General features: G+C 48.6%; 1 protein-coding gene across 2 annotated transcripts in view; it reads right to left on the bottom strand.

Moving 5' to 3' along the window:
* The window catches only part of HIRA (histone cell cycle regulator), a 436,977-nt gene that overhangs the window by 269,407 nt on the left and 150,315 nt on the right, over positions 1-17,255 (bottom strand). For both annotated transcript variants that reach the window (XM_086942648.1, XM_086942649.1), the window contains exon 7: positions 6,582-6,742. In XM_086942648.1, coding sequence (XP_086798774.1) covers positions 6,582-6,742 — 161 coding nt within the window. The remainder of the gene's footprint in view (positions 1-6,581; positions 6,743-17,255) is intronic.

The raw sequence follows: 17,255 nt of genomic DNA, 5'->3' as shown, positions 1-17,255 counted from the left end.
ATGCTACTTACCAGTATGCATCTGTTCTTGGCATGTAGGGCTGCTGACATTCATAACTGTGCATAGATCGCCGCCTAGTGTTGGGTCCGGATGATTGCACATTGTTGTCCTGAAGAGTCTTCGAAGTATCACGAGATAGGTGGCTCCTCCCCTGGACTACAGTGCGCATGGGCATCCTCTCCATCCTCGGATTGTTTTTCGCCATTGTGGCAGGGATGGAGTATGATACAATAAGTGATGTCCATGCTAGAGATTAATTCTGAGTGCTACAGCTGCGACAGGCACCGGGGAGGAGGTCGGGCGATATGAATGTCAGCAGCCCTACATGCCAAGAACAGATGCATACTGGTAAGTAGCATATTCCGTTCGAGGCATGTGGGCTGCTGAATTCATATCTGTGCATAGAATGTATAGCAGTCTCCCCCTTAGCGGTGGTTGTCCGTGCCAGCTGCAGCAGTCTGAAAAAGAGTCTTGAGAACAGCTTGTCCTACAGCTGCTTGGAGTGTACATCTACACAGTAGTGTTTGGTAAATGTATGTATGGTAGACCATGTGGCTGCTCTACATATTTCCTCTAGAGGAATGTTTCCTAGGAAAGCCATGGATGCCCCTAACTTGCGTGTTGAATGCGCTCTTGGGGGAACTGTTAATGTGCGCTTAGCTTTCTGATAACAGATCTGGATACATTTAACAATCCATCTGGCTACACCTGATTTGGAAATGGGGTTGCCTTTGTGCTGTGGTGAAAAGGCAACAAAAAGTTGCTTAGTTTTCCTGAAATGTTTTGTCCTGTCTACATAGTACAGGAGAGCTCTCTTAACGTCTTGTGTATGTAGAGCTCTTTCTGCCACTGAATCTGGATTTGGGAAGAACACTGGCAGTTCTATTGTTTGATTGATGTGAAACTGGGATACCACCTTTGGCATAAATGTAGGGTTTGTACGTAGCACTACCCTATTTGCGTGAATTTGGATGAATGGCTCCTGAATAGTTAGGGCTTGCAGCTCACTAACTCTTCTAAGTGATGTAATCGCCACTAAAAAAGCCACTTTCCACGTTAGGAATTGTATTTCACACGAGTGTAGAGGTTCAAAAAGTGGTCCCATCAGTCTGGTTAGAACCAAGTTCAGGTTCCAGACATGTGAAGGTGGGTGTCTTGGAGGAATCACTCGTTTGAGTCCCTCCATGAAAGCTTTAATAGCAGGTACTCTGAAGAGTGAAAGGTGCTGCCAGTTCTGAAGATAAGCTGCCACCGCAGCTAAATGTATATGTATGGAACTGTAGGCTAGATTGCATCTATGTGAATGTAACAAATAACATATGATGTTTTGAGTTGATGCATCTAGCGGATTTATGTCATTATTGTTACAATAGATGACAAATCGTTACCACTTTGCCGCACAGCATGCTCTGGTCGTAGATCTTCTTGCCTCCTTGATAATATTCATACAGTCAGGAGGCAAGTTCAGGTAACCAAACTCTATGACTTCAGGAGCCAGATCGCAAGGTTCAACTGTTGCGGATCTGACTGCTGAATGTCTCCATGGCTCTGCGTTAAAAGACTGGGTGTTAATCGCAGCCTTTGATGAGGCATCACGGAAAGTTCTAGGAACGTGGTGTACCACGGTTGCCTCGCCCACGTTGGAGCAACTAGGATGAGTGTCATTGAGTGTCGTCGCAGTTTGCGTGCCACTAGTGGTATGAGCGGGGCTGGGGGAAAAGCGTACGCAAATATGCCTGACCAGTTCATCCATATCGCGTTGCCCTGAGACTGCGGATGTTGAAACCTGGCGGCGAAGCTTCGGCATTTAGCGTTTTCCCTTGTGGCGAACAGGTCTATCTCTGGGTGACCCCACTGCTGGAAGTACGGTTGTAGCACTGAGGGATGTATCTCCCACTCGTGATCTGGTTGCTGTGTCTGCTGAGCATATCCGCCATCTGGTTGTCCCTGCCTGGGAAGTGTTCCGCCATGAGGAATATGTTTCTTTGAATGGCCCACTTCCACATGCTTTGCGCTAGATGTGACAACTGTGGAGAGTGTGTCCCTCCCTGCTTCTGTATGTAGTACATGGCAGTCATGTTGTCCGTCCGGATCAACACGACTTTGTTGCACAAATGTACTTTGAACGCCTTCATTGCCATAAAGATTGCCATCAGTTCCAGCAGGTTGATGTGCATCCTCTTTTGCTATGTCGTCTATAGTCCCTGCACTGTGTAATGGAGAACATGCATCCGTCGTCAGCACTATTTGTGGTACAGGCTCTTGGAACGGTCGTCCCCTGCAAAGGTTTTGTGGGTTCCACCAATGCAGAGAGTTGTATGCGCGACCGGTCACCAACACTAGGTCTTTTAATTGTCCTTGAGCCTGGTTCCACTGCCGTGCTAAGCACTCCTGCTGAGTTTGGCTGTGCCTTTGCTGCCAGAGTGTCAATTGTCGCTCCTAGGTACTGTCGTACGTGGGCGGGTTGAAGATGAGAATCTGGGTAGTTTAATGAGAATCCGAGGATGTGAAGGAGGTGAATAGTGCGGGACATGTGGCTGGCATATTGCTGGGCTGACTTTGCTTGGATAAGCCAGTCGTCCAGATAGGGGTAGACGTGAATATGGTTTCTCCGTAGGTGTCCAGCTACTGTCGCTAGGCACTTGGTAAACACCCTGAGGGCTGTTGTCACCCCGAAAGGCAAGACCTTGAACTGGTAGTGCTGATTCTTTATGGTAAACCTGAGATATTTCCTGTGTGCTGGATGTATCAGTATGTGGAAATATGCGTCTTTTAGGTCTAGTGTTGCGAGGAAATCTCCCTGACTGAGCAATGGTTGAACCTGCTGTAAAGTGAGCATGTGAAAATGTTCTGACAAGATGTATTGGTTTAGGGGCCTGAGGTCCAGTATTGTCCTGAGAGACCCGTCCTTTTTGGGGATTAAGAAGTACAGCGAGTATACCCCTGTAGCTGTATAGGTACGAGTTCTATGGCCCTTTTTTGCAGCATGCTGATGACTTCTTGCTGCAATAAGTGTATGTGCTCTGCGGACATAGGACGGTGTCTTGGGGGTATGTTGGGTGGAGTGGAGGTTAGCTCTAGACAATAGCCGTACTGGATAAGTTGTCTCACCCACCTGTCTGTGGTAATGCTTTCCCAGACTGACAGGAACTGTTGTAATCGTCCCCCGACCAGTGTTACATGGTCTGGGGGCAGTGACAAGGCGTCACTGTTTAGTATTGGCGGAGGATCTGGTGTTGTTATTCCCTCGTCCTCTGCCTTTGTTGCTGTTGCCACGGTATCCACCTCTATTGTTTTCATTATAGGTGGTCTGCGTGCTCCCTTTATTGTATGGAGTCTGCTGGGATGCCTGGCCTCGTGCAGCTCCTCTATTACCGGAGCGACGAAAGGAGCCTCCTCTGAATTGTTGTGACTGCAAGGCACCCATAGACTTGGCTGTCTCTGTGTCCTTTTTAATCTTCTCTAATATTGTGTCCACATCAGGACCAAATAAATAATCAGGGTTCACAGGCTGATTTAATAATGTGGTTTGAATCTCAGGTTTGAACCCAGAGATGCGTAACCAAGCATGTCTCCTGAGCATGACACTTGTATTGATGGCCATGGCTGCGGTGTCTGCTGCGTCTAGCGCACAATTAATGGATGCGTTAGATATGAGTTTTCCCTCTTGTATCAGTGTTTCTGCTCTCTCCTTGTAGACATCAGGCAAATGTTGTAGCAGTTGCTCTAGTGTGTCATAATGAGCCCTATCATATCTGGCTAATAGGGCTTGTGTATTAGAAATTCTCCATATATTAGCTGCTTGAGCAGCCACCCTTTTCCCAGAACCTTCTAATATCTTAGACTCCTTGTCTGGAGGAGGAGCATCACCAGTGGTTTATGAGTTGGCACGCTTACGAGCATTTGATACCACCAAAGAGTCCAATGGCAGCTGTCCCTTAATATATGTAGGGTCCACAGGTGCCGGTCTGTATTTTCTTTCGCTTCTGGGGTTAACAATCCTTGCTCTATAGGGGGCTATAGAATGTTCGTCATGATCTTGGCTAAGGCCTTTTGGCGATGCCTCGACCTGAGCCCTTGGAATTCTTTCAGTGTCTGTACCGGGCCCCGTACTCACTGTTGGGCCTGGTTCATCGCTCGAGTCGTCATCGACGGCTCCGATGGCTGATGCGTCGTCCCTTACCTCGATGACGTTTTCATCCTCGACGTTTTCTTCGTCGTCTTCATAATAGTTGGGTCATGCTCCGAACCGGGATCCGACTGCTGTTCTGGATCCTCAGTCTCGATGACCTCTTCGTCTGTGCTTTCCTGGTCGACACCAGACGAACACATCTGAGGACCCCCCTTTTGCAGGACCGGAATTACTACGTTCGGGATTGTTTCTTATCAAGGATTCTTTTCCTGCCAATACCACATCTAAATATGGGGAAGTGCACTAAACTTAGAACCCAAAAATTACAAATTATGAATATATGAAAGAATACCAATTTGAACATTCTGTATTTACATTTCAAGCCCTGAAGAAGTCCCTGGATGGGACGAAACGCGTTGGCGGTTTCAAAAGTGGCGTTTCCAAAAGTTTTTAAAGAATGAAAAATAAAGAATGATTTGAAAGCGAACATCGACTTACATTAGGAACAAAATCCTTTGAACTGTTGTTGAATTTGTAATAACTTATGTACAGAGTGTGCCGGGCTATCATGTGCTTGTATTCTTCATCGAAGATATTCACCGGGTCGGGCGCTGGCTTCGTCATCGTCTGCCTCGCTGCGCGTCGAAGTCTAAGCGTCTTCTTCGACCTGAATTGAGCACAAGCTAGGCAGTTAGCCTCATTGTGCTCCGGAGATAGGCACTTGTTGCACACCGTGTGTACATCGATGTGTGGGTACTTAGAATTACAAAGGGGGCATCGTTGGAACGGGCTCCGTTCCATCGACGATCGGGCCTCTGGTGTCGAAAAGGCCACGCGGCTCTCTTCGACGTCCTGCTCGAAAAGAACTGGAACAAAGTACTCGGCACCGATCGAAATGACAATACCGACGACCCCAAAGGCCTTTTGGCCTTCAGAAAAGTTTCTGAACTTGAGTAAAGAAAGTACATCCGAACCCAATGGCGGAAAAAAACAATCTGAGGATGGAGAGGATGCCCATGCGCACTGTAGTCCAGGGGAGGAGCCACCTATCTCGTGATACTTCGAAGACTCTTCCAGGACAACAATGTGCAATCATCCGGACCCAACACTAGGCGGCGATCTATGCACAGATATGAATTCAGCAGCCCACATGCCTCGAACATACAAGTCTTCCGGGGCTGAAAGAAACAACTCTTTACAAGTTTCATCTCCTAAATCCAGTATGTGGCTAGGAAGTTCATTCTTTCATTGCTTCAGTCAAAACTGGAACCAGGTGAGCGCTACTTGTCGTTAAAGGGTTCTAGAAATCTTGTCAGAGACCATAAAGATACCCAAGGTCATCAGGCACATAAATCTATGAACACCTCTGTGCCGATACCAATGATAGAGGGGAAGCATCAGATCATTTTGGCCACAGCACTACCTTTCTTCAAATATGGAAATGACAAGCGTTTATTGCTCCAATAAACAGACATGCTTGTTCAAAACCCTGGGCGTTTTATATACTGGAGGTAAGACAAATGTTATTAACTGTAAACAAAGATCCACCAGCACTAATGAAAACATAATTGATCTGGGAATAGAGAATAGGCCAGACAAAAGACATCTTTATTGATGCATGAAATTTAAATTGTGTTTATCTTTTTTTATGTCCCCTTTACAGAAGGGTTTTAACTTCATAAGTGTTATCTTATGCATGTGCTTGTCAATACCACTTTATCTTAATCTGATGGTATGATGCATGAAATTTCACTTTTTATGTCTCCCTCTCGGTAGTTTTTGTTTCTTCATACTTTTTACCTTCTTTGAAGGGTTTCTCTAATGCTTTTATTATCTTCTTTATGTTTGCATTTGTTAAGGCTACTGCTGAAACAATAAATAAGCATCTTTACTGACAATACTGATCTTTAACGGCACACCTTAAAATCCCATAATGACCATGTGGTCTGTCCAAACTCACAAATTTGAGATCCCTATATGCCATCAAGTCTGCTGTTTCTACGGCCTACAGATGTTTAATCTTTTGAGGAGACCATGTGGAAAACTCTCCTGGATCAGATTATAAAGTCAAAAAATCAGTTTGATTCCCCATTCTTAGACGGTACCAGAATGTACCAAGATTAAAATTTTCAACCCTAAAAAGAGCTATGGGTCTTTACTCGAGGTGCTAAAATTACCACACACCGCAAACATGCATCCGCATACATGCATGTGCATATAAAAGCAAACATGCACATATACTTGTTAAAATATAAGTAGTATGTAAGTAGTATGTTCCTTAAAAAATTAATTGAATATAGATTTAGAGTACCTCTCATGCTGCAACAAATCAAACACAAACAGAGCTACTGTAAAAAAAACACAGTCTGCTTAAAGAAAAGAATAAATGGGATGATCGGATTAGCGTAAATGCCATCAGATGCACATCAGTGAGATGCAGGACACCTACCTCATCAAAGGGTTTTGTGATGCTGGTTTCCAGCTGCCAGTCTAGTGTCCTCCACACCTTCAGGCTGCGGTCATCAGCTTGGGAGGCAATATACTTCCCCACAGGATCCCAGGTCAGCCCTTTTACCAGGCCCGAGTGCCCCTGCAAGGTGGCAATAATTTCTATCAGAAAGAAATGTTCATTAAAAGGACGGTTAAAATTAACACACAGAATAGAAAAGATAAACTAAGCTTACAGATAATCTTGCTGAACATTTACAATTAACCTGCTTTGTCCAAAGCAATAGTTCCCATTATAGTGGTGTCCTTTTAAAAGAAAATCTTCAGCAGGACAATAACATAACATAACCTAACACGTGCATTTGTAAAGCGCACGTTTACCCCAGCAACAGGGCATCTTGGAGCTAAAATAACAGATGTATATTGTTACCCAACTCAATGGTACTCATTTTATCGACCGCAAATGGATGAGTGGACCCGCTGGGATTTGAACCTGTGACCATGAGGTCGAACACAGGCCCCTGCAGTGGATGCATTAGTCCACTGAGCCACCAGACCCGGCTAACATTAGACAAGAGTTTGGCCTTGGTACTTTTTGTCAATGATCAATGATGGATACTACTAATGTCAAGTCTAGTTCACGACAACTGGTGCTTTTATTATTAGGTATGTGTAGGAAGGTGGCTCTTTATATAATATACCTAAACAAGATATATTGTTTGGAGAGTCCCAGTATCCCCTATAAGGGGAAGGTGCTCTTTTTGAGGTAGTGTGGTTGAGCAGCCCTAGTCTTATCAAGGAGCAGTGTTAGATATTTGTTGTATACACACAGTCAATAAATGATACATACACTTAATTAAGGAGATCCACACCGATGTAGAAAAAGAACATGTATTTTTATATAATGTTTGACACCAAGAAATTCGTTATTTGGTAAGTACTTTTTAAAATAAAAGTTGTTAGGACAATTGGTAAATACACTTGTATCGTCTTTAATGCTGTATGTAGTATTACCCTATAAAGACGAACACATATACTGCATACAGGTACTTAGCAGCAACTTATAGGAACAATCTTCTGGAGTTAATGTAAGAATAGGGCCAGGTCCATTGCAGCACCAACATGTTACCTTGGTAGGTTATGGGGTGGACAGTTGCAGAGGTGCTTTTTGGCACTGGGTGCCCCATTGGTTTCAATGGGAAACAATCCTGGGAAAAAGATGCAGCAAGCTGGTAATGGGTGTCGGAAGCTGGCTCTGTATTTACTATACCAAAGTAAGGTATAGTGTGCACAGACTCCAATAAAACGCCAAAGGTAGGCAGAGTTAAAAGTAGATAGCACCTTACGCTCTATTTGTTGTGGTATAGGAGAACAGTAAGGCTTTATCAGAGGGTAGTGTTAGGCATTTGTTGTACATACTCTGGCAAGAAATTATGTCACACACTCACAAACTCAGACCAATTTGTTTGTATAAAAAACATTTAGTTATTTTTTTATAGAACCAAGCCAAGCCTGGTGCAGGTAAGTGAAATAATACTTCGCAAGTTTTTATGCAGTCAATTAGTTGAATAAAGGTTCAAATGCAGTTGGTTGAGTTACAAGTAAATTACTTTTTAGTTACTTTACAGAATACTGTACATGTTATTTATTGGATTATTTTTTAAGTTACTTTTGCTAACCAGTGTGATATGCCTAGATATCACACTGGGACATCTCCTAGACAAAAGGTAAGCAATACAGTTTTGGATATTTTTTTTTTTTTAATTTTTATTTTTGTTGCAAAAATCAAATAGTATCATCATCAATCACATAAATGCTTACAACCCTGAGGCGGGCTCATGGTACAAAGTTAATATAGACAGTGCGTGTGTTTTCGGACCTCTTCTGATTATGTAGCAGCATCATTTATCAAAGTGACCAGATTAACGGAGCGTATAAATGTACCGTAAAAATTTACAATTTGCTTTTTGTGTTTTTTGTGTAACATTGAACATAAACTAGAAGAAAGTGCACACATGAATCGGCAGGTCGTTAAGTTAGACTCGGTATAGCATCTAGCATCATAGTTGTCATGTGAGGGACCAATCACACATTCTCCGTACCCTGAGCCCTTCCCTACCCCCCCCGCCATAAACCCCTACTACAAAACCATCCCATTCCTCCATGTATATTGCCCCCCATCCTGTCCCAAACCCCATTCAGAGTTCTTCTTCATCATCAGAACATTCAAGATCCTCCTCCTCCAGCGGCTCACATATATCCCCCCTGTAGGAATTCCACGGTTGCCAGACCCCGTTCCATTTACGAGGGTTGTCCCGTAGTTTGTACACTGCTCTTTCTGTCAGCATGAGCATGTCCATATTCCGGATCCATTGCGCCAATGTGGGTAGGTCCGCCGACCCCCATTTCTGTGCGATGTCTCGTTTGGCCGTGACCAGCCCTATCGTGGTCCACGCCCTTGCGTAGAAGGTAAGATCAGTAGGCCCCCACACATTCAGTAGACACATCCGCGGGTCCAGTGCGAGTGAGGTGTGAAGTGTCTGTGCGATGGTACGTAGAACCCGCTGCCAATAACTAACAATGCATGGGCAGTCCCACAGCGTGTGCAGAAACGTGCCCTCTGCCCCGCAGCCTCTGAGACAATAGGGATGATCCGCCCTTTGCAATTTGTGTAGTGTCGTGCGGGTGTAATAAATCCTATGTAGAATTTTTAACTGCACTAGGCGGAATTTGGAGGATATACCTGCCTCACGGGGAGACGCCATTGCTGCGTTCCAATCGGACTCGTCTAGGTCTCCGACCTCAGTCATCCATTTGTCTTTTAGCTTCTCCAGTGGGTCAGGTAAGTTATTGATCAATTTGCGGTATGTCAGCGAGGTTGCACCCTCCTGTAAGAAGTCCGTGAGCAGACGGTCTTCTAGCGGAGAGGATTCTGGTGGGGATGTGTCTGGTGGGATTGCCGCCTGTAGGACGTGTCTAATTTGTATGTATCTGTATAGTTCGTTATCCCCCAGCTCATACTGTTCCTGAAGAGTTGCAAAGGAAACCACCCCCTCTCTAGTCCACATGTCCCCCACAGTTGAAATCCCGATGTTATCCCATTGGGTAAAGCCCTTAGTGCGCCGCAGATGTCCCAGTGCCTTAGTGTCCCATAAAGGTGTAAGTTTTGTGATGGTCCCATCCCATTTTAGTTTCGCTTGCGCCTTGTACCACAGGTGAACAGTGTGTTTCGTGGGAACTATGAGCTTCGCCGCAATGCCGCGGTGATAGAGGGGCCAGCAGGCTGTTCGTGCCCAGTTGTGCCCTGTCAGCCTTGAACGCTGGATCATCTTGCGGGGCGTGTAGCCACTGATAAAGGATCTTAAGTTGGGCCGCCCAATAATACAGTCGTATATTGGGCAATGCGATGCCCCCATCGTACCAACTCCTATTCAGCTTTGATTATGAGATCCGGGCTGGCCGGTTCCCCCAGAGCAGGCCCGTGATCTGTGCCGTTATTTTTTGGAGGAAGCTGTCCGGTATCAAGTGTGGGGCGTTCTCAAGAACATACAGAAAGCGCGGCAGGGCCATCATTTTAAATAACACCGCCCTACCCAGCAATGTCGGTGGGAGTTCTTTCCAGTGTTGCACGTCGTTACGGAGTCGGAGCAAGAGAGGCTGCAAATTAAGCCGTGCAAACTCCGCCTCGTCGCGGGTAATATGGATACCCAGATATTTAAAGGAAGAGGGTGCTATCTCCAGCGGACAGGAGTCCGGGAGTGGCGGAAGTGGCCCCTTGAGCTCAAAGATTGTCGACTTTGCCCAATTGATGGTGTACCCTGATACTCGCCCATGTGAATTACATAGAGCCAGGAGGTTGGGAAGGCTGTCTTCCAGGTCGGTGAGATATATCAACATGTCGTCCGCGTAGAGGGACACTCTATCTTCCCAATGTGGATCCCATTGGATCCCCCCTCAAGAGCTGCGTGGTACGAATAGTAACCGCCAGCGGTTCCAGAACCAGAGCAAAAAGGAGGGGCGAAAGTGGACATCTCTGCCGTGTGCCACGTCCTAAATGTATGGTTCGAGAAATATGGCCATTAGCTACCACTCTGGCTATGAGGTCTTTATGAAGCATACGTATCCAGGAGATGAACACCGGACCAAAGCCCATACGTGCGAGCACTGCGAAGAGGTAATTCCACTCTACCATGTCGAACGCCATCTTGGCGTCCAGTGATAGTATTGCGGCCGGCTCCCGTAGCATCGAGAGCCTCGCCACAACCCCATGTACCCTGCGAAGGTTTAGGGCCGTACTTCGATGCGGCATGAAGCCGGATTGGTCTGGGTGAATCAATTGAGTTAAGCACGGCAGGAGTCTGTTCGCCAGTACTTTAGCTATTATTTTGGCCTCTGGGTTCAGGAGGGAGACAGGCCTATACGACGTGCAATTGCTGGGGGGTTTACCCGGTTTCGGGATGGCTACAATAGTCGCCATCCGTTGGTCCGGCGGTAATGTTCCCTTCAACCTACACTCTTCGTACATCTGGAGAAGGGGCGTACTCCGGGATTCTGACATAGTTTTAAGCCACTCAATGGGTACCCCATTGGGGCCCAGAGCCTTACCCGAATGAAGGGAGCCGATGGCCAATTGGATTTCGTCGACAGTCAAGGGTGCGTCGATATCTTTCGACGCCTCGTCTGTTAATTTCGGTAGAGGCACACATTCAAGGGCATCTCGAGCTTCATCCTCTGTTACCACTGTCGCAGGAGTGTACACATCACTAAAATGATCAGCCAGGACCTCCACTATATCGCCTGGGTGGGTATGGACGACGCCATATGAGTCAGTGAGCTGTACTATATTCCTCCCTCCCCCCTGCTTCTTATCCAGCCACGCCAGGAGTTTGCTAGCTTTGTCCCTAATATCGTAGACCCTGTGTTGAGTCGCGGCAATGTCCGCCAACGTTACCCTTCTCAAGTGGTCGGTGAGGCGACGCTGGTGAGCCTGTAAATCGTGAAGTGTGTCCTCCGATGGGCTTGCCATATGGGCGGTGTTGGCCCTTTCGAGGCCCAACCCCAAATCTAATGCTTCCTTCCTATGTGTTTTCTTGTGGTTCGCAATGATGGTGATGGCTTGGCCCCTAAACACGGTCTTGTACGCTTCCCATAATGTGGAGGGGGAGTCTACCGAGGACCGATTCTCCTCAAAGTAAAGCCGGGTAGCTTTCTTCAGGTCCTTACTTATCTGTGGGACTTTAAGATATCCCGGGAAGATCGGGAATATCCGTTGTCGTTTAGTGCCTGTGGTGGTGACTGTCAGAGTGATCGGTGAGTGGTCCGAGATGCCTCTGGGCTGTATGCTTGCCTCGGCCATGGTAAGATGTCCGTTGCCCAGTATGAAAAAGTAGTCGATCCTTGAAAGACTATTGTGGGTGGCAGAGTAATAGGAATATTGTTGCTGACCTGGGTGTAGTGTACGCCATATGTCCACCAAACCCTGTGCATCCAAAAAAGTTTGTAGCCTGCTGGGACCCTCTGTGTGTGTTCGGGCGGGGAATCGGTCGAGGGTGTCTGTGAGTGTCATATTGAAGTCCCCACCTACGAGCAATTCCCCATCAGGGAGATCTAGCAAGAATCTGCCGAGGTCCGGCAGGGCTACTGAGTGCAGTGCCGGCGGTATATATACGGAGACCACATTTAACAATTTCCCCTCCCACTGGCCATGGACTGCCGCGAAGCGGCCTTGATCATCGACTGCTGTTGACTTCAATATAAATTGGGAGGATTTCTTTTGCAAAATACCCGTGCCACGGGACCCTGAAGTAAATTCCGCGTGAACTATCATACGATAACCTCGCCTATCGAGAGCCCTCGTGGCTGCCCCCGTCAGGTGTGTATCCTGCAAAAGAACCAGGGCAGGTCCCTGTCGTCTAATACCCTGTAACACCAGACCCCTCTTGATCTTGTCCCCTAGACCCCTGACGTTCCACGGCATGACATGCAATGGGGTCGGTGTAGTATGGTTATCTATACCGGTCATGAGAAAAGTAGTGAACAGCCATGAGGCCCCCCCGCCGTAAGTGAGGTGGCGTACGGAGACAAGTGTAGGGTAGATGTGACCCCTTCCATCATTCCAATTCCTCACCGTCCCAAATAGACAAGATGCTATCAGAAGAATGAAACATACCAATAAGCATGTGTGTGCATAAAACAAAAACTCGCAGGGCCAAAGGGCCCTGAATTGCAAACCTTCCCGAGCCCCTACCCACCCCCCTCCCTGCCCCCCTGCTGCACGGACTCAGAACTGCCCGCCCCCCCAACTGAGCAGAGTGCATATCCCATCCCCAAAACAGTGTACTTGCGCATTGGGGTGAGGGACTCTCCGCTGCCGGCAGTCTCTCATTCACACCCTCGGAGGCCCTTCACCCAGTGTCCAATGATGGGACGCGCTTGTACAGCATTAAAGTCTATAAAAGTAGTAAAGTCTGAAGATCACTGTTCCTCATTCTCTTCTTGGCCGCCGTCTGCCCCCAAGGATTCACTGCTCTCTGGTCCACCTCCCGAAGCCTGGGAGCCCTGGCGTTGACCTGCATTTCGGTCCTTCTTGGGTCGATTTGTCCGTCGTGGGTTCTGTCCCGGCCTCCACCCCTCCAGCCATTCCTGTACCGTCTCCGGGTTGTCGAAAAACCACGTTTTGTTCTCAGCTACCACTCTAAGCCTTGCAGGAAAGAGCATGGAGTACAGTAGTTCTCGTGACCTCAGTTCCTTTTTAACATCAAAGAAGGTTCGTCGCCGACGTGCGACCTCCGCCGTGTAGTCGGGGAAGATGGCGATAGTAGCGTTCTGTATCTTAATAGGAGGAGAAGTCCTGGCCGCCTGCAAGATGGCGTCCCGGTCGCAGAAGTTAAATAGACGGGCTACTATGGGCCGCGGAGTTGCCCCAGGCTTTGGTTGACCTCCCGGTACTCGATGGGCCCTTTCAATGGAGAAGGTAGACAAGCCTTTCGGTTTAAGTTCGTCCGTGATCAAGCTCTCCACAAATAGGTCCATGGCTTTGAGTCCCTCCGACTCCGGTACGCCAATAATACGGATGTTGTTCCGCCTAGAATGCCCTTCCTGTTCATCAAGTTTCTCACGGAGCATTTTATTGTCTTGCGCCATCTTCCCCATTTCCCGTCGGAGTTCGGAGACGTCTTCCACTAAGGATTTCGTAACCACCTCCATGTTCTTAACCTTCTCCGACATTTTGTGGAGGTCGGCCCTAAGCAAGGTGACATCCGTGGAGATCGCACCCACTGTCGCCTGTAGTTGAGTCAGAGCATGCATCACATCGTCCAGTGTCGCCTTCTTACCTCCCGGGGTATCAGCAGTCTTGCCTCCCGGATCTTTCCCCATTACCGGGGAGGTAGTTGGCTTGTCAGAGGTGTACCTTTCAATGCGGGTCTGTGTGGCGCCGCCCTTGGGACCTTTCCCCGCCATACCGTTGGATTTCGTGCTCCTCGTGCCTCTCCGCTCCAGGGTGTCCGGAGCGGCGTGGTCGCACTACCAAAACCAAATGTATTGTGGTCAAGCCTCGGTGGGGTGTTCTGTAGGGCGAAGAATGCCTGTATTCACCAAGTGCGCACCAACTTCCTCGGTCTAGTAAAATGGCGGCTGCCCCTCGACGTCGCAGGATCCTTCACACTTACAGCCGCCTATTCGATGTCGGGGATGGCCGGGGCACCGGCGATAGCGCTGTTGTCCGTCACACTCTTGTGGCCTGCGTGCTTCGCCGCGTCTGGCTGCCCGGGAGGCACTCGTCTTGTCGTCCTGCGCGGTTTGCGGGCACTTCCGGTCCAGGTTCCCAGGTCTGCCTGCACTTCCTGCTGGGCCACTCGACCAGGGGAGACCCCGGCTCCGGAGGTCGGAGTAGGCCAAACCGCAGCCACGACGTTTCTCGGTCTCCAGACGTCGGATTTAAACGCCGCTTGTCGCTGCTTACACCACCCGGTCCTGGGCTCTGGTACCCTCCTGTAGGGCTTGAAAATTGTATCGGATTGTGTGTCGGATAGACGAAGAGGCCGCTTCAGCTGCGGAGCTCGTCCCTTATGCTGGCGCCATGATCGGCTGCTAGCCACGCCCCCCAGTTTTGGATATTTACAGTTTTTCCAGTTTTCATACAAACCAACTCCACACTTAGAAGATTTGTCAATGAGAAGCAGTCAATGCTATGGAAGGAAATGAAGTTATTGGTTTACAGGTAAGTACTTTGTTGTGGGAGTTGGTATTCTGGGGTTAGCACCAGGGTTCCCCCAGGGTCAAGGATGTACTCTTCAAGCACCCTCAATGGCACTAGGGCGGTCGGGTGCAGGGTGCTGTTTTGGCATCGGGTGCCCTGTTTTCAATGGGTATTGCCAGTTCTGAGCTGCAGGCTTGTCCAGGAAGTCTTCCGGGTGGAACCAACAGCTGGCCAGGTAAGTTGGCGGGCTCAGAAACATAGGTGCACCTCTGGTGCTCTTCTGCAGGGTGACCGGATGCCGGCGTGTCTTTTGAGGCCGGTTTTCACCTTATCAGGCTACTCGCGTTTTGGGGGGGTCTCCATGGAGAGGCTGCAGGTGACGTCAGGGAGTCATGGAGTGGTCAACCCACGGTGGACTCAGGACTCTGGAGCGCTGGGGGACCTTGCTGGGAATGGTGGGCCATCTGGATTCGGGCCGTAGGCGTTGGTGGAGGGTTGGGTCCCTGTGTCTGGTGTCTTTGTCCTCAGCAGGCTCAGAGTCTGTCTAGGGTGTTTCTTTTGAACAGAGCTGCAGTTCACAGGAGATACGTTTTTTTTAAGGCAGGCAGTCCTCCTAGGGTTCTGAAGGTCGCTGGCTGCAGGACAAGGCAACTTTTGGCACAGGATCTTTGAAAACTGCAGACGGGCCGGCAGGGCTGGGGCCAAGTCAGTTCCTCTCTGCAGTCTCCTCTGCTGGGCGTCTTATTTCACCCTTCTTCCTCGTAGGTTGCGGGAATCTGTCTTCTGGGTTTCGGGATGCCCCATAATTACTGTATTTATGAGGCGTTTTAGAGGTCTCAAGGTCAGAAGCCAATGGGCTACTTACCTTAGGGGGACTACACCCTTAGTGTGCTCACCCCACATGGGGGAGTGGGCACAATCCCTAATCCTGATTGGGGAGCGCTTGCCATCTGCAAGATGGCAGACACTGAAGAGTGGGCTTCACCGCGCCTCAACCACCTGAGGGGTTATTATTTATTTATTTATTATTTAAAACACTTGTATAGCGCAACTGTCACCTAACAGGTATCCTGGCGCTGAGGCTCACTCCTTAGGATGGAAAGAGACGGGAGGCTAATTAGGGGGTTAGCAGTGAACGGGTTTGGGGAAGAGCCAGGTTTTGATTCGCTTTCTGAAAGGCAGGAGTTTTGGAATTTGGCGAATGTCGACCGGCAAACTGTTCCAAAGTTTGGCTGCGGCCACTTTAAAGGATCTTCCCCCGGTCCTTACCTTGTTAAATCTGGGTACCGACACAAGGCAGGCTGAGGTGGATCGGAGAGTTCTGGAGGGGGTGTACCAGGAAAACATTTTTTGTAGGGATCTGGGGCCCGTTCCGTGTAGTGCCTTGAAGACGAGGCAGAGTGCTTTAAAAGCAATTCGCTGCTTCAGAGGGAGCCAATGTAGCTCGGCTAAGGCTGCTGTGGCTGAGGATCTCCTGGTCCAACCAAGGGCCAGTTTGGCTGCAGCTGACTGGACTCTTTGGAGTCTGTCCAGTAGAACAGCTGGAGACTCGAGCAAAAGAGCATTACAATAGTCAAGGCGACTAAGGATAGTGCACCTGACTATTAGTGCTCGGGCCTGGGCGGGGAGTAGTGGCATGATTTTACGTAAAGAACGCAGTAGGGCTGAGCAAGTAGAGACTGTTTTAGTTACCTGCGTTTCCATGCTGAGGTTGTTGTTTAGCATAACACCCAGATTGCGGACACTAGTGACCGGCTGTGGTTTTTCTGGGTTTTCCGGAGGCCAGAATTCTGTAGGAAATAGGCGAGGAATCCGGCTCGCAGAGCAGAACAGGACCTCGGTCTTGGAGGAATTGAATTGCAGGGAATTCATGTGCAGCCAGCCGGCTGTGTCTCTTAAGCAGTCATGGAACGATTCCATCGAGATTGAGTCCTCCCCCTCCCAGGAGAGGATGAGCTGGGTGTTGTCCGCGTAGTTTACCGTTTTCAATCTGTGGGATTTGATTAACGTGATCAGTGGTTTTAGATAAACGTTAAAAAGGATCGGGCTAATGGACGAGCCCTGGGGTACACCGTGAGGTACTGGGGAGAAAGCGGATTGAAAAGGGGGGAGGGACACAGCCTGTTTTCTATCTCTCAAGTATGAGTGGAACCAGAGCAGGGCGGTGCCGTCGACCCCTGCCTCTCTGAGCCTCTTCAGCAGAATCACATGGTTAACCGTATCGAATGCGGCAGACAGGTCCAATAGGATCAAGGCTACTGCGTGGCCCCTGTCTGCACGCATCTGAAGTTCTTCCATGGCTGTAAGCACCGCCGTTTTGGTGCCATGGGCTGGGCGAAAACCGAATTGGAGGTCGTCCAGGATGTGATTCTGCTCAAGGTGTGCCGAAAGACAGGAGCTAACCCAGCGTTCCACCACTTTTGCTGGAAAGGGTAGGAGCGATATAGGTCGAAAATTGGATAGGCACTCGGGGTT

The sequence above is a fragment of the Lissotriton vulgaris genome, chromosome 11 (genome assembly GCF_964263255.1).
Source record: "Lissotriton vulgaris chromosome 11, aLisVul1.2, whole genome shotgun sequence".
NCBI classification, from domain to species: Eukaryota; Metazoa; Chordata; class Amphibia; order Caudata; family Salamandridae; genus Lissotriton; species Lissotriton vulgaris.
Note: the sequence above shows the minus strand (reverse complement) of the source record. Positions and strands in the feature narration are given on the sequence as shown.